The sequence below is a fragment of the Buceros rhinoceros genome, unplaced genomic scaffold (assembly GCF_000710305.1).
Source record: "Buceros rhinoceros silvestris isolate BGI_N320 unplaced genomic scaffold, ASM71030v1 scaffold22654, whole genome shotgun sequence".
Lineage (NCBI taxonomy): Eukaryota > Metazoa > Chordata > Aves > Bucerotiformes > Bucerotidae > Buceros > Buceros rhinoceros.
The window spans coordinates 707-18,486 of record NW_010407962.1 but is presented as its reverse complement, the minus strand read 5'-3'; the positions used below and the strand labels follow the sequence as shown (position 1 = coordinate 18,486).

At 39.0% G+C, this 17,780-nt stretch overlaps 1 protein-coding gene across 1 annotated transcript in view; it reads left to right on the top strand.

Annotated features, from left to right (window-relative positions):
• SCUBE1 (signal peptide, CUB domain, EGF-like 1) overlaps window positions 1-17,443 on the top strand; it is a gene marked incomplete at its 5' end in the record, with an annotated part of 65,764 nt that extends 48,321 nt beyond the window's left edge. The window contains 10 exons of the mRNA XM_010134714.1: window positions 2,441-2,557; window positions 4,164-4,322; window positions 5,360-5,563; window positions 6,928-7,089; window positions 10,122-10,289; window positions 11,166-11,327; window positions 12,667-12,864; window positions 14,762-14,914; window positions 15,923-16,002; window positions 17,147-17,443. Coding sequence (XP_010133016.1) covers window positions 2,441-2,557; window positions 4,164-4,322; window positions 5,360-5,563; window positions 6,928-7,089; window positions 10,122-10,289; window positions 11,166-11,327; window positions 12,667-12,864; window positions 14,762-14,914; window positions 15,923-16,002; window positions 17,147-17,299 — 1,556 coding nt within the window. The remainder of the gene's footprint in view (window positions 1-2,440; window positions 2,558-4,163; window positions 4,323-5,359; window positions 5,564-6,927; window positions 7,090-10,121; window positions 10,290-11,165; window positions 11,328-12,666; window positions 12,865-14,761; window positions 14,915-15,922; window positions 16,003-17,146) is intronic.
• Window positions 17,444-17,780: the final 337 nt, after the last annotated feature.

Genomic DNA, 17,780 nt, shown 5'->3' with positions numbered 1-17,780 from the left:
GTCTAGGGGTAGGTGATGGGAGTCCTCCAGACCATTTCGGAGTTGCTAGACATACATATCTCAAGTTACACAAGGCCAGAATTAAGGTAGCCTGTGTTTCATCATGCTCACACTTGCTCTTCTGCAGCCTCTCCTTGAGGGCTGGAGTGTGCTTAGTTGCCCTCCAGTGTGGCAGTATGTTAGAGGGTCAGTAGAGGAGTGGTGGAGGTTTGAGATATGTTCGATAAGGACAAATATTTAGAATTATTTACTTTCCATAGTCTAGCAAGGCAATAGTGAGAATATCAAAATACCAAAATGGCATTTCTTTTCAGGCTTGGAAGTGAGCCAGAGGGGCTCATCAGTAGCACAAGAGCAGAAGGCCACAGTGGGTCCCAGCCCTCACCTACAAAGTCGTTCCTTAGAGCATGGATTCTCCTACTGGGGATTCCTACTTGTCACTGGTTGGCCAAGGTACACCAATCATGGGATGAGTTCTTCCTCTCTGTAGTTAACCTCCCTTCTGTTCTGGGAGAAAAGAGTTAAAAGCAGAGATAAGAAGAAAAGTTTATGAGACCTCTTAAGTTTGGAAAACTAAGACAAGTTTAATAATGCTAGGGGGAAAAAATATACACAGAAAAACAAATTAAATATTAACAGGTTTATATCGGATTGCAAAGCTGGCGTAGCGAGGGTTAAACCGAGCTTAGGGAAACAAAAGCGAAAGGAAATAAACCAGTACCGCGCAGTTTCAAAGTAGTGGTGGCCATGTGCTTGGCGGATCCGCGGGAGCAGAGCAAAATTGAGCTGCGGCAACTAGCTGTACAAATCCATGCGCAGGCAGAAGCCGAGCGCAGCGGCTGGGTCGCAGGTATGAAGAGAACAGCGGCAGAAACAGCAGCAGTGACAGGGATGAGGCCGTCCCGTGCGGTGCTGGGGATCGCAGCAGCAGTAGTGAGAATCCGAGCAGATCCGTGTGCTGGTGAAAGAGGAAGAAAGGCAGGTCGATACTCGCCGTTTAGCAAGCGGAGCCGCAGGGAGAAAAAGCAGAGAGGGGACAGGTGCTGGCACACTGGGAAAAGCAGAGACAGGACGGGCGCTGGCATGTGGAGAAAGAAAGCCCCAGCAAAGGCAAGCCAGAGCAAGCCCCAAGCATGCCCCCCAGAAGTATCCCCGTCCCACGTGCGGTTCTTAAAGGGATGGAGAGCCTGCCAGAATTTTCACAACCAATGAGATGTGCGAACGTAAATGGGAGGAATACAACACGATTGGTCATTTCAAAACAAACCAGTTTTTCTAATCAAACCAGTTTTTTCTTCTCCTAACCTGGGACACTCATAAGAAGTTATGAGACTGCTATGAGCACGTACCATGTTTCATTCATCTTGTTTTCAGAAATGTATACGCTATTTTTTTCAGAGACATTTCAAAATATGTTTTAAAGCTGATACTCGGCAAAAAAAAAAAAGTTGAGTGCAGGATGGTTGAAGTCTGGCAAAATTTGAAGCAGCTGGAACAGCATCCAGCAGCGGAAAGTGTCAGCCCACTCTATGTATCATTACCTGCTGTACTTCCCTCCAGTTTACCAGTTCTCTAAACAGGTATTTCTTAGGTCTTCGGAATGCATTAGGAGATACAGTGCAGTGAGGTAACATGACAGCAGATGTGTCTGCCTGCGGCAAAGGGGCGGGCTACCTCTATAGTCCTGGTTCAGCAAGGCCTTCCCAAGGAAAGAAGGATCTAGTTTGCAGCACTTACCTGCGACCACCCTGCCCCTGCTGCAGGTCTCATGGGCAGCCTGCAGCAGCGGGCAGGTGATGGGCCAGGCCCACTTTTTCCACCATGGACTTTCTGAGGAAGTCAGCCAGTGACTACATTTTCTAAGCAGCACCTGGCTGCGTAACAGCCTTTAGTCACAAGACATAACTGGCTTGGATTTAAAGCTGAAGAATAAAGCTTGCAAGCCATAGACTGCAGTCAAATAAAGACATTTCCTTTGGATGGTTTTCAACTACCAGCAGCGTAGCTCCACTAAATTAATATTATTCCTGTTGGGCATTAGCAAGAGTAGAAGTACAGCCAAATAACACGGGCAGTCACAGTCAGTCAGAAAAAAAAGGTAGGATTAACCTTTTTCATAGTAAGAGACAAACTCACCTGAATCCCACCGAGATGTACAGGCCTGCTGGAGGGGAAATGTAGGTGCAGAGCATGTGCAATACTAGCAAATTCGTTGATCTTTGTGGGCTCGAGTAAGTGCTTATGCAGAAAAATGAACTTACGGAAACGTACATTCAAGGTGTATAACAAGGTGTATAACTCCTGGGCTGTCTCTATTCTATGTCACAAGAAGACTTTTGAGTCTTTTTTGAAGTCTTTTTTGAGTCTGTTTTTAAAAATAAGTTTCAGCCTTCCTTTCATCTGCATCCCAAATGATAGCTTTTTTGCTTCACATCAACAGATTCATTATCCCCTCCAATCAAGCAAAAAGCTCGTTTTAAAATTAAAGATGCAAAGTGCCATTTACAGCCTCGCAGTAAGGAAAAAGTGAAAGATTCTGGGAAGCGAGCTGATTTAGGTATGTGGCTTCTTCTAACATGGAAACAGCATTCCAATTTTTTGTTTGCTTGCTTGTTTGCATATTTTGTTTTCACACTACAGATGGAAAAATAAGTTTTCATATTTGGATCTGAATTACAGTTCAGGACAAGGTTCACACATTAGCTGAACAATGCCTTGGGTTTGGATCTAACAGTGCTGAAACGTCGTCAGTTGCTTTGAAAAATCTTTGTTCAAAAGTACATGAGTTTGGAATTAAACTTTTTTTTTTTTCTGGTACTAGAAATACTAGGTATTTCTAAGGCAGAAATATCCTGAGATGAAAAAGCTGTGACAAATGCAAAGTTATATGAAACAATGTCAGTTTGGTTTAGTTTTCCCAGATGAGGTTTATAAAATAAACCAAAAGCTATTATTTATTTGCTTTCTGCTGGATTAGTATCCCGTTGCAGGAGCAAAGACAACCCCAGCGTCTGAAAATCTGATGTTACACAGCTTTAAATTTTTTGTTATGTTGCAGTAAGTAAATTACGATGTTAGGAAAAATATTTAGAAGGTTTAGACATAATTTCCAAAAGTCTGAAATTAGCCAAAAAGTTTGTGTCAGGCTGAATCAAAGTAATCAAATGTTTTTAAAACTCAGAATGAGTAGGTTTGGGGTTTTTATTATTATTAGTTTTGAACATCAATTTTAAAGTTGAACAAAAAAGATATTTTAAAAGTTGTATGTATTTAACAGATCTTCATGACATTAATTTCTTGTCCTCCGCCCTCTTGATATCACGACAGGAACAATTAAAAAATGTTTGGGCATTATTCCTCTGTATTTCCACAGCTTAAAAGATTCAGAGTTCATTTAAATTTAACTCAAAATTTTCCAGATTTTAAAATACAGTATTGCTGTAATTGCAACAACCTATATTGATGCTTAAAAATTTCTTCGCCAAAAAAGGTTGTAAAGCACTGGAACAGGCTGCCTAGGGAAGCGATGGAATCACATCCCTGGAGGTATTTAAAAGACACGTACGCATTAGGGACACAGTTTAGTGGCGGAATTGGTAGTGTTAGGTTAACAGTCAGACACAATGATCTTAGAGGTCTTTTCCAACCTAAACGATTTCCCTCAGATAAAGTCTTCCAATATATTTTCCAATATAACCTCCCTATTAAAGATTTTTAAAACCTTTGATATCCGGTGATTGTCATTGCTGAAAGAGATGGAATACTAGCTGGTACTTTCTTAGATCCCAGGCCTGCTGCTGTCATGAATTGATGAAAACTGACTCTCTTACTTTGTTTAAGTATCAAATGACTGTGTACAGTACTTCTGATCTTGATTTCTGTGATTTCTGTAAAGAGCTTTCTAATCCTTATGCAGAAGAAACAGGGAATTAAATGCGTTAGAGGTACCACTGTGCAGCTGAGCATCACCACACTGTATTTTTGCCTCCTGCACTCACGAGCAAAATGAGCAAACGCAAAATTGCACAGAGAAGGTCTCTAACAACATGCGTGAACTGTCATGAAGCCTGTAACTGCATTCATGATAACCCAGCTGAGAAATCGCCTGTCACTTGATACTTTGCTACGTGATTTCTTTTCTGTGTTGCTTCTCTTATGCAAAGGAGGTCAATTCCCTTGTACAGACAACTGCCAGGTGACCTTTGTGAATCTCAAGTGCGATTCATCCAAGAAAAAACGCCGAGGCCGCAAGTCGCCGTCAAAAGAAGTATCTCATATCACTGCAGAGTTTGAAGTGGAGATGAAGTCAGATGAAGTCTCAGGTTTGTGAAGGATCTGTGTATGGGGAGAAATCAGAATTCAGTTCCTCAGTGTGTTGTTAGAATGTATTGGATGCTATTTCAATACCTGCAAACCTTTCAGCACAAGCCTCATTCAACAGTCTCTCCAAACTCAAAGTTTCAGAGATTTAATTGAAAGGAATCAAGCGTGAAACTAAGCCTAAGTTAAAGGAACAAGGATTGAACCTGAAGCAATATTCCTTCAAAGCCTTGACTTGTCACGTACTTTAATTTAGCTTGATTTCTTCAAACAGCGGAAGTGCAAATTGATGCACAGAGAGCATAAGGATCAGGTAGAAGTTCTGCAGCAACAATGGTAAAAATGTCCTCCAAAATGTAAGTTGCTGAATCTTCAGTCTGAGAATCAAACATTTTTATCATGCACTTGGAAAATTGATGTTTTCGTAACAAAGTTAAGGAAGAAAAATAATTGCTTCAAGTTATTCATGAGATGATAGACTATTATACTATAAAACCCAGCCAAAGAAAACATGGGCTGAATTCTATGACCATGTCAGTCCTCAAAGGCAGGTTTCTTAACCCTGAGGGGTACCTCACTAGCCAAGCGTTCCAAACAGTAATCGTGCCAGAAAGCACCTTTCTTTGTGTCACTCAGGTATTTTGGTCAGGGAATTGGGAATAATCCCTAATCAGCTCCGTAAAGCACAGGCAGAGAAAACTCAGAAACATTAGTGGTGGCAAACTGATACGTATCTGTAAGTATAACACCGTGGGGATTATGCTTCCTGCAGCCCTCTCCTTGTGCACTCACTATAACCAGATTTCTTAATGCTAGAGCTTACGGGCCCTGAAATTTCAGTTTGATGGACCTCGGTGTTCTGTCTTGTCCCTTTTAAAGGCCTGCTTTTTAATAAAAATGCACTGCTTCTACCGTTTGTACGAAGACAGTGAAGCAAACAGAGCTGTCATAGTGCAATGCAGGCTAAGCTTTTTGTTAAGCAGCTCTTTCCAAACATGAATCTCAATTGCTTCTAGTTTTGTTATCATTTCCCATCTAGACACCTGTAACATTGACTGTGTTCGGAAAAGGATGGAGCAGAAGCTGCAAACTGCAATCAAAACATTGAGGAAATCTATTAATAAACAGCAATTTTACATTCAGTTTTCTGGGACAGAATATGAAGTGGCTCAGAAACCAGCCAAAGCTACTGAAGGGCATGAAGCTTGCAGTACAGGGCAAGTGCTGCAGGATGGAAAATGTGGTAAGTCCCGGTTCTATTCAGCCATATCCCCCAAAACAAGCAATCCGAAATCAACTTGGCCCTAGTGACTCAGGCAGGAATTCTGTGAGATAACAGATGATTTAGATCAGTATTACTCAGCGTAAGTGCATGGACCACAGACTGTTCATAAGGCTTTGGAGAGAGATCATTGAATGATTGCAGGAAGATGAAAGAAGCATATATTCCCATGCTGTCAGCTGGTACGAATCAAGGCCTGCCAAAAGGCAATATTGACAATTTGTTCCAAGCTCATGCCAGCATCTTATGAAAACATAATTACAATTCTGTAAAACAATCAGACAGTGATGGTCTAGATGGTCTGTGTATTCAGTTTTATAACTCCTCTTTCACTCTTCTAACCACCAAACAATCTGTGACCCACAAATATGTTTATATTTAACGCTCAAGAGGTCAAATTAAAAAAAGAATCCATTGAAATCTATTTTAACTTCATGTAAAACAAACACCTTATTTCTTTAAGCTTTTTCCCAAGTTATCAGGCTTTAGTGCTTTACTAGGGGCACAGTGCTTCTCAGCACTGCAAACTTTCCAATGACTTAGAGTCATCTTTTCAAAATCAGCATATTTATTTTCCCAGTTTCTTTTAGACACCAAGTGATTTACAAGCAAAAAGAAATAGTTAAGTACAGATCTGATAGGAGCCTCTGATGAATTGGTCTGAGGTTTTCCTCATATAGGAACAGTGATTTAGAAACTGTTCTGAAAGACTGTTGCTATTGGTGTCTAGAAACCCCTACATTTTAATTACACATATCCAGCAAAGAAAAATATTTAATGCCCTCTTGCAGCAAGAAAAGCATGTGTATTTATATCTGTATTTAAAGTGCTTTCTAGTTGGAGTATTTGAGTGTCAAGAGACATAAAATATTACATGGGATACATTGCCCTCAGAGATATCTCTAGAACTGATCTCAGGAGACAGACTATTTGTAGTTGTCTGTCATAAATGCACGTAGTGTAAACTGAAAATTCACACCACTTTCCATATGTTATCCACCACTGTTTTAATTAAACTGCAGTCCGCTGTTTTAAGACTGCATCGGCTTTATTAACAATACGTGTCTGTCAAACACTTAGTACACTACAATCCATTTAGTAGCTTAAACAACAGAATAAGGACCTCGACCTGATGTAAACTGACCTGTACTGCAGTGGAGATGGGCCTGTTTACATGAGGTGAGGATCCCGGACTAACATATGCAAAACATATGCCACTATAATTCTGGGGCCAAAGAGATCATCTTCTCTAAAGGTTTGATATAAAGGCAAATAATGTCATCAAAATGAAGGTCCTTATGTAGATTTCCCTTTTCTTTTCTCAGTTACCTGCAGCACGGGCACCTTTTATAGCGGAGAACATAATCAGTGTGTTCCCTGCTCACCAGGAACATACCAAGACACAGAAGGTCAACTTACCTGTGAGCCTTGCCCAAGTAACGATGGACAGGGAGTAGCGGGTGCCCGGAATGTGTCAGAATGTGGAGGCAAGTTTAATTTGATTATAAAAGGATTAGTTGTTGCCACAAACCTGTGAGGCGTGGAGGCTAAGAGAGGGGAGAGTCTTCCACACTTCTATCTTGTAAAGGTAACAGAAGAAATCTCTGTGCAGTCGCAAGCACTACACAAAATGTTTTGGCTTGTTCCATCCACTGACTGCTGACAAGAAGATGGGACCTGCTACAGCAATGTGAATTATGGTATGGAAATGAGCAAGCCAAGAAAAGCACTTTGCTTCAAGTCCGGTATGGAATCTGGACATACCTCGACTTGTAAGGACTCATCAGGTATATTGTGAGCCAAAGGGATGGATTACTTTGGACTGGTATTGATGAGTCTAATGAACCTGCTGGTTTAAAGTTTTGTATGAGATGCAGTTTACCTGGTCTGATCAGCAGCAGTCATAATTTTGAGAGAGTTACGCTGCAAGGATCTGTAACCTGGACTCATAGCTAATGTCTGCAAGTTTCAACACTGCTTGAATTCACTGCAGCTTTTGGCAAGTGATGTAGCATCTCTGACTCAACTTCGTGATACATATATATATGATAATGATAATACTTGGTTTCAGAAGAGAGCTGTGCTTCTACTGTAACTTGATCAAGATAAGGCTTTAAAACATATCTGTTAATTATTTTTTTTACCTTTATTTCATTACAAATGAGCAAAATCTAGTTTATATCAGCTGCATTATTTGACATGGAAGAAAATCTAGCCTATCTGCTGTGTAAGTTCTAACTTTAAAACTCACCCATGTAATACACTTTAGTGTTTTCTTCAGAGATAGCTAGAGTGAACACAAAATGAATGTCACTTAAGAAACTGCTGCTTTCCCCCCACCTACTGAATAAAAAAATACCGCTAGTGTCTCCAGTTCAAACATATGGTAGATTTTGATGATTTACTGTATGAAGGAACTATCACAAGAAAATTCTTGAAATACCTGCACATCTTTGTTATGTTGATTTATATTCATCCCAAATCCAACAAGAATAGATTGTCAAAATAAAATCTGAGTTTATAAAGGTTGACTATAGTGTACAGCACAACTAGAGGAAAGACTTTTGTTTAAGGCTCGCATTTGAGTCATTGCTCTGTACAATAACAAAAAGAAACCCTTCTCAATATTTTTCCAGAGTGCATCTCAAATGCTTTTCCTCAGACAGTAACAGTCTGTCTCTCCTTTTCTCTTTCTCTGAAAGTGGCAAGAAAGAATATGCTTTGGACTTCATAAAGCTCAAAGATTTTTTCAAATTCAGTATGTCTCCATAAAATGTGTCAGCATATGTGACGAAACAGTGTATTTTGACGTACACAGATTTATCAGAAATGTACTGCCTGTAACCAGTAGTATTTTGCATCATGTCGTCTGGAGCAGAAATGCCTATGTAGTAACAAATAAGCTATGGCTGAAATCCTCACCCCTAAAGGTGAGGCACATACAACAAGCATGTAAGACATTTTAAGTGTCTGTTGGCATAAAATTCTGTGTTGTAACTGCATAAAACTCTGTGTTGTAGCTGCAAGGGAATAACATGCTGTGATACTTAATTTACATGTGATCCACGTAGGTACAAGACCAAAACACAATTAGGAAATCTGGTCAGTTGGGGCATTTCTCAGGGAAGTCACCTGAGGTTGACTTTGTTACTAATTTCAACACAGAAGGCGAAGGGAGCAAGTTAGCTCATCTTTATATACTGGTAAGGACTGAGACGTCAGTGCTGGGAGCATTGGGTATTCAGCATTATTAAAACCCAACTGTACCTCTTCTTTAAAATTATGTCTGTAAGCCACGCTTCACAAGTAATTAATTTGCATACTAAAATCCAGATCCAAATCCACTCTTCACTAACTGCCTTCATGTTAAAGTGTAGTGACTGATTGGACCAGGCTAGATGGATCAGTTTTACTACAAAAACAATAGCAACAATTTCTTCAAATTAGTAATGTCATAATATTTCTCAGAGGTCTGTGTCACAACAGTCATATTCTGGACAGCTGGTATAGGAGCAAAACTAAATCCCAGAGATCCTAATCCTACAGGTGTCCATAGGAGTTTGAACATGAACTTTGCTTTTCCTCAGAATCTCTAGTTGATGCTGAGCATCATGTACTGTGCTGGAGGCCCCCAACATTTCCCAGAAAGTATCAGACACCCAACCTCACCTAGAGGTCTCCAGACTTTAAAGTTTCCAAGCCAGTTGTTTCTGCCAGCTCTTCAGTTCCAAGGGAAGATAAATTACAAAGTATTTTGATTAGGCAACCTCAGGGGACGCCTAACATCTTGAAGTGCTGGTCTTCCAGGCTGGGGTGGTGTGAAGATACGCATTAATGCCATAATCTTGAAAAAATTTACATCCCGATTCTCAGGTGGGTTGTCAAAGAGTGAAGTACTCAAGCTAGCAAGAACCAAGCCAAACAAATGCCTATCAGAAATTACCTGGAGAGCAGGTTTGGAAACTACCTTGTATCTGTCAGTAGACTCATTCACAAAGCGCTTTGTTTTACACAAATCAGCGTTTCCCAGCAGAAGAGTTTCTGACAAGCACCAGTTTTCACAGCTACCTAGAAAGTTGCTGGTTTCAACTGTTCTCACAGTCAGGATGCTGGACTGGTCCCATCCAACCTGGTAAATTCCATGATCTACTGTTTCCATATTTATAAAACGGAGATATAAAAAAAACAATGTCTTGCTTCATACATATGGTGCAAAGATTAATTTTTTACTACAAAGTGCTTTGAAATTCTCAGATGAAAAGACAAAAAAACAAGTAGAAACATGGGTAGCAAAGAGCTTATTAAGAAACTGGTTGTGTTTACTGGTGTTGCTTTGAGGAGGCAGTTCAGGAACAGTTCAGGAACAAATCAAAATCAGCAGGTAAGATTAGAAGTGGGTCTACAGCTGTCTTGACAGCACATGTTTAAGCTAAAGGAAGCATTGCTAACTACTGGTGAGTTTTACACTTTGTCCAGAAAAGTCAGCTCACTAATACAGATGATCATTTTCAATTTCTAGGGCAGTGTTCTCCTGGGCACTATTCTTCAGACGGTTTTAAACCTTGTAGAATCTGTCCTGTTGGTACATACCAGCCTGAACCAGGAAGGACCCTCTGCTTTTCGTGTGGCGGTGGGCTTGTCACCAAGTATGAAGGTGCTGTTTCCTTTCAAGACTGTGAAACCAAAGGTGAATTTAAAATCTTCCCACAATTCGTATTCCTGCTGCTTGCCCTTTTGTTTGTAGTTTTCAATGCCAAGGGGCTTTGAAAGGCTCCAAAACAAACACTGCATGTAGAAACACAGTATGTGATTAAATTAAATGGTCAGGAAATCTGTAAACTAGGAATACTCTCCTAAGGTTGCAGAGACTGAGCTGGCTTTATGGTTTTCTTTGGAATTTACCGCTGGCAATTTACCAGAGTCAATGCTGCAACTGATAAGTAAATTGGCCCCACTGCATGGCAAGAAATAAGATAAACTTGCATTAGATAATGCTTGAGCCTTCGTGTCCAGTATATTTTATCTACCAGATTAGAAAAACTAAATGCTACAGAAATTTTATGAAGTTAAGGATTGATTATTACTGAGCTAGGCAGAAGCTGTAAGCATGCAACACATTGCATGCTCCATAATGTCAACTGGCAGTGCAAATGCATTTTGGTTTACTTACTGGAATAACATGCTGGCCCCGTACATCAAACAGACACTAATGGAAACTTTTCTCCAGTTACTGTGAAAGGTATTTTTGTTGTTGAGGCAAATACGTATCAGCTTGCTTTTATTAGAAGCTCATTGGAAACCACGTAATAAATACAGTGAGAGACATATGTACCATGTGGTACTAGTTCACAGGTGTTTAGCTCTAGTCTTAGGAATGTCATTCTAGTTAGAAGGTCCTTTGTAATGGGAAATTCAATGTAATATAATGATGTCTTTTTTGCCTTTCATGGCCTAATAAGTATATTGCAGAATGGAGATCATGAGTTACGTCCAGAATAAAGGAAAGTTCTCTCTACAGGGAAGATTGCTACTTTCTGAAAATAATATACCTCATACCTTACAGTTCATTGTTCTCCTGGACACTACTACAACTCCACAACACACAGATGTATCCGATGCCCTGTAGGAACATATCAGCCTGAGTTTGGTCAAAACTACTGCATCACCTGCCCTGGGAACACAAGTACAGATTTTGATGGCTCCACTAATGTTACACACTGCAAAAGTAAGTTGCATTTGTATTTAATTGTGAGATGAAGCATATCTTTGGATCTGAACTGCGACTTGAAGGTTCTATCTGTCAGGCTGGACTTAAGTTCTGTATTTCGTAATTAGCATATATTTACTACCAGAGGGAATAGTAAAAATTGGGGAAATAAATGAGAAAAAAACCTGGAAAAGTACCGCTTGATGTATACGATTATGTTAGCGTTAAGGTAATTTGGCAGAGTGCCAGCTACAAGTTAAAACTACAAAGGTTTTGGTTTCCCAGATCCTATAGGTTATCTTGCAGTGATGCACGACTCAGCCTCCTATATTCAATTACCATTTTATATATCCTGAAGGATTCCAGTGCAATTTTATTTGATCTTTTGTGAACAACTGATTCTTTTAGGCAAGTAATTTTTTTTATTTCTACCGTGCTAATTTAATAGTACATCTCTATAATAATTAAATAATGTCATCTAAGCTAACTATTCATGTTAATGTGCAAGTCTATCATAAGCTTTTATTCTTATTATGAGCTGTGTGTCTTTGAAGACCTTCATAATTTCTAATGTAATTTGAGTAAATTAGGTATTTGTAAGGAATTTGAAGAAGTTGTACTATTTTCCTATAGAATAAAACCATTCTTGTCACTTTGCTGTTTTAGGTACTCCTGATTTTCAAGCCAGTTTCTGACCTTGCATATCTTTGAGGCTTGGATTAAGCAAAATATTTAAACATGTTTAGTTTTATGTGAGTGAGTAGGCCTGGAGAGATCAAGCTTAAGTAACTTACCAAATCAGGCTTTTCTGGCAAATTCAATAGGAGTTTCGAAAGCTCAGAAAGTAAAACTGATCCATCAATGGAGTTTCGTTATTAACTGGTTTAATCTAAGATAGAGCAAAGCAGATCTGTATTCAAGATAAGGTTGGCTATTAGGATCACATACTCATTCAGATAAATTACATTAAAAGCCAAGTGAAGATAAACCACAATGCCTTCCGTGTGTCAGCATGGTCTCAGTGATATCCAGCGTGTGAGTACCTCCACAATGGATCATGTTTAGTTACCTGTGTTCATTGCTTAACCAAATGTTAAAGCAGCCTGAATGAAGCCTTGAATCGGTTTAAGCACCAGAGAATAAGGTTTTGCAAATCAGTTGGAGCAGTCCTGCAGATGAAGTATTCCTTTAAAGGATGTTAAACAAAGTTTAACATCCATGTTAAACAAAGAGGCAGCTGGAGAATGTATGCATTTCTAAAGCCACAAGGAGTTTAGACTTGCTCTTGACAGATCTAGAAAAACACTTCAAATTAGCTGATCAGCTAACACAAATGCTAATTTATGTTTCTTCACAGACCAGCACTGTGGAGGAGAACTCGGGGATTATACTGGCTACATTGAATCACCCAACTATCCTGGAGAATACCCAGCTAATGTTGAATGCATTTGGAATATAAATCCACCTCCAAAGAGGAGAATACTCATCGTCGTACCTGAGATATTTCTCCCAATCGAAGATGAATGCGGTGATGTTTTAGTAATGAGAAAAAGTGGTAAGTTGCCAGACATCAGTTATATAAATATTTATTGCAAACTGAGTGGAGGGTTCATACTGAAGGGACAACTGTCTTCATCTATCCGACGTTTCTAAAAGGAGTGTTGAAGGAACTGGCACAGCAAATTAAAACACAACACTGTACCAGTAGCAATTAACAGAGTGATATTCATTATTAAGTGTTTTGGCTGAATCACAAAGCAGTTAATGGGCTTCTGTCTGGCCCAATTACCAGATGGGATAAATCACTGCCCCTATAAAAGTCAACAAAGCTATGCTAAGTTATATTGTGAGAGCTCTCTCCTGTCATCCATACAAATTGTGCTCTCACTTATCCTTTGCGAGTATATATATGCTGTGTATATATATTGCTAAATCTTGGAAGAGGCACAGGTTGTTACACCTGACACCCTCAAGAAACTCAAAGTTTTCCCCATTTTATGTGGAGTGGAGGGTGCATTGTGTCTTAGATTATTAATTTAATTTAACAGCTTCTGAAGACACCAATGAGATGCACTTCTCCTTCAGTCCTGTGTAGGCATCCAGTTTCTGCTGCTAAATCTCCAAGAAGCGGCAAACCTGAAAGGCAATTTTTATATGGAGCATTATTTAAAACAGCATATTTTACTTGCTTAAACAGTGCATTTTATTTGCTAAAACAATTTTCAGAACTTTTTCTCCTTGAGGTCTTGTGCTGACATCTCTATATATCACAAGAAATCTGTTCACTACAGATAGAAGGAAATTGTCCAGACCAATTTTTTGAAAGCAAAGCACTTACTGTAGCAGAACAAATCAGTTGTTTTTCTAATCCAAACTGTTGTTCCAAAGGTAAGACAGGCACATCGGGAAGAAGTTTGACTTCCACTTCAGTACCAATAACAGTACCAAACAACACTGGAAAATTAGGGCAGTTTTTTGGAATTGTTCTAAGTAAGACAGGCACTGCGACTCTGTAAGATATAATTTAAAATGCTATTTATTTGAGTTATCATTATAAGGAGAGAATAGTATAGATAATCCCACCCCTAAATGGTGGGAACCACAGTTACCAAATGGCTTCTGAGGCATGCTGGGCAAACCCTGTCCATAGAAGAGATACCTTGCAAGGAAACAACCCTTATTTATCATTTCTACTGTCAAACAGAAACAATGTTCTCATTAGCACTTCTTGCTGCACTTTTAGGTAAAGGCAAAGCCATGCAGTAGCATAAACACCAATACCAAGTGGGAGCTGCCTGCAAGTTTCTCTCGTTACAATGAGTGAGCTGAGATTATGCAGCCACGAGACTTGTGCAGCCCAGAACCAGCCTGAGGGCCATGCTGCCTGTGCAGTACAGGCCTGGCCATGCCCAGGTTGATTGTTCTGTGGACCACTGACTTCTCAGTGGGCAATGGTCCTTCAGTCAGAATTACTACACCAGGCTATTACATTCTAGTAAGTGGTTTATTGCTGTCAGATAACTCCCCAAACTGCGCATGGTTAGAGGAGCTGGTTATCCCACCTGCCTGGGGAGCAGCTGACTTGTTCTTATCTATCTGGACCCAGTATATGGGAACATTGAAATTCAGTGATAGAGTAGTACACAAAATAATTTTTGACATTTTAAAAACTACTATCAATATTACTTATCTCTGGTGCCTCATTGTCTCATTAAGCTTCCTACTGTGGGACAGAGGGGTTCCCATTCAGACGAGTTCACCTTTGTGGAAAAGCTTACCTCTCCTTATGGACAGATAAAGACTACATCCCTTCTATCACACAAAAAATCCTGCTCTCATGAATGTGTCAGCTGAGAACTGTTTTGTCAGTTTGACATTTCTGACCCTTAGATCAGGAAGAGTGCAAAATGTTATTTTATAAAAAACATTCCTTTATTTAACCTTCTTTCTAGCTTCTCCTACTTCAATTACTACATATGAAACATGTCAGACTTACGAGAGGCCTATTGCATTTACCTCAAGATCAAGAAAGCTCTGGATTCAATTCAAGTCAAATGAAGGAAACAGTGGCAAAGGATTTCAGGTCCCCTATGTGACTTACGATGGTGAGAATGGGATTGTTTTCCATCTTCATATCTGAATTACAGAAAATTGTCCTTTAGAATCTCTCTTACACTTACTACAGGGAGAAAAAAATAAAGAACTTGTAACTCATTTTTGTTCCAGTGAATTTCTAAAAAAAAAGTTGCAAAGACTTTGAAATAATACCTAATTTTATTTTTACTACTTTTTCTAATACTTTAAGAACAGACAGCAAGTCACACAGATTTCTTTAAACTTAATCCTTATCCCACTGAATTCAGCGAGACTCTTAATTGGCATTTATCATACGCATAATGAGAATGACATTAATTGCAGTGCGTTTTAGGAAGCCTTTTCATCAAGTCCTACTGGTAACCCACACAATTTTGAAAATTATAAATTAATAAAATCACAACTTCAACAGAGAAAAACGATGATGCAAAAAGAAATATCCACATTTTAAAACAGTCTGGCTCGTCATATAAATTATGCATTAAACTTTATATTTTTGATTTTGGGATGATTTCTGTTTTAACAAAATAAAGACTTCTCTGTGATACCTTTGGCAGCTGTTAGTCCGTCTCTTTTCCAAACACCAGTGCAATTTTGTGAATGATGAGAAAATCTGTGTTAAGCTGGTCATTCAAGAATCAAAATGAGAACGGCTCTCATTTTGATCCTCAAGCGAGGATCTGTTTCTGATTGTGGTGTTGACTTCCCATATAACTTTTGCCAGTTATTTCATATCCGTGGTCCTGTTTCTTCATCTCTAGAATGCAGATAATAAAGCATTATTATATGAAGGGAGTTGTTTTCTGGGGCTAAGTTAGTATTTACATGGATAATTCAAAATTAATGTTCTAAAGCAGTTCATCATTTTAGTGTGATTAGATTAGACTACAGTAGCTTGAGAGACATTGAATAATTAACTAAATACTGGATTTCTTGGCTGTCTCAAAGAGGAGGTCTAGCTATTTATGACATCCCAAAGGATGTCATAAATAGTCACTCAACCGATCTTTATTTTTCAGAGGATTACCAACAACTAATAGAAGACATTGTTCGAGATGGACGATTATATGCATCAGAAAATCACCAAGAAATTCTAAAGGTAAGAAAATTCTGCTTTATGTGACACTAACCAGGAATTTCTTTTACCAAATATTTTCCCAATATAGTTTTTATTACCCTTATAGGATCATAGTATTTAAACCTCAGTTGTGATCCCAAATTAAATTCTGCATATTCTGAGGTGTATGCTGGTATTAGGAGCAGCACAAAATCAGTAGCTCAGCTGGGCTGAGCATTTGTGTACATTCTTTGCTGAATCAAGACCTAAATGAAATGTATGCTAACATGATTTTATGTTATAAAAATTAGTCAACCAAGAATGAAGAATCTATGTTTGAAAAACCGTCTTCAGCCTCAGTCTGGCATGTGTTTAAATGAGTCATTAAGTTAGAATTTCCTGTGCATTAAAAAAATGTATTTACCTAAATCACTGGCCTGCCTCAACAAGACGCAACCAGAATGTACCATTGTAAGCTGTCTGTGAAAGGGTTTTCCAAAGGTACAGGCAACACGGAGAGAATTGTGAAGGAAGGCTGCTGGGCTGCCACCTATAACAACTGATGAAAACTGAAAAAAAAGACTATTCAAAAAAAAGAATTCAAGCTATGTAAATGTAAAGTTTGGGAGGACAGGAACCAGCCAGCTTCCCTAGCCATCCCTGCCCTGGGCCTGCCAGTGTTCTCTCACTAGAGCTTTGACATTGCTTAGACTCCAACTGCAGTGTATATGGTCGGGCACAGGCTCAGCTGGGGCTCTGAATCAAGACTTTCCCAAAGTACAGTAGAAGGTCCTTAGAGAGTGCAGCATCACTAAAGATGAGCTTTCTCTCTTGTTCATGGAGGGAAGGCCCTGGACAACAGCATGAAACAGGCTCGAAGGGCAGTCAGAGGCAGTTTGCAATCCTAATTCCTAATTTCTGCAGCCAGTTTGTGGATAACCCAGCTGCCAGCCTCTCAGCTCAGAACCTTCCCGATGTGCTAATTTCAAAAAAGCCATCCTGCACACTAGGAAGATTCATCCTTATAAAACTCCACAGCAACATGGAGTAGTTTCCTTACAGTGTTTTACCAAGAATCAAGTTTTGCAAAAAAAGAAAACCTGATTGTTGTTCATTATTTTTGAAAGCTGTGTAGATACTAAATCCAGACCCTATTTTCATCTAATATATATGTTGTTTCCCATAGGACAAGAAACTGATCAAAGCTCTCTTTGATGTACTGGCACACCCACAAAACTATTTCAAGTACACAGCACAAGAGTCAAAAGAGATGTTTCCAAGATCATTTATAAAGCTACTGCGATCAAAAGTTTCCAGATTTCTACGACCATACAAATAGTGTAGTTATATTCAATTTTGGGTTACTTTGCATTCCTGTCAAATATTGTCTCCATAGTAGAAACATTTGCTAATTTGAAGGCTCTTTTTTGCGGAATTTGTTCCTAATCGTATATTGAAGAATACCGATAATGTTTTATAAATGTTAAAAGCCAATGTTCTGAATGGAATTTTTACTACAAAAAAAAAAAATGTGCATCCCTGAGTGAATCTAGTTGAAGATCCAAATTTGTGTCTGTGCTAGTGTATCTTCACTTGCCACTTGAAATTACATTATGTGGAAAATATTCTTTCTAGTGTTTTATTTTTAATCAACAATAACTTTCATCAAAGCAAAGAAGGAATCTATTCAAATCTGCTTAAACTACCTGCAGAATATAAATTCTGTGATGGGTGCATCCCTGAGTGAATCTAGTTGAAGATCCAAATTTGTGTCTGTGCTAGTGTATCTTCACTTGCCACTTGAAATTACATTATGTGGA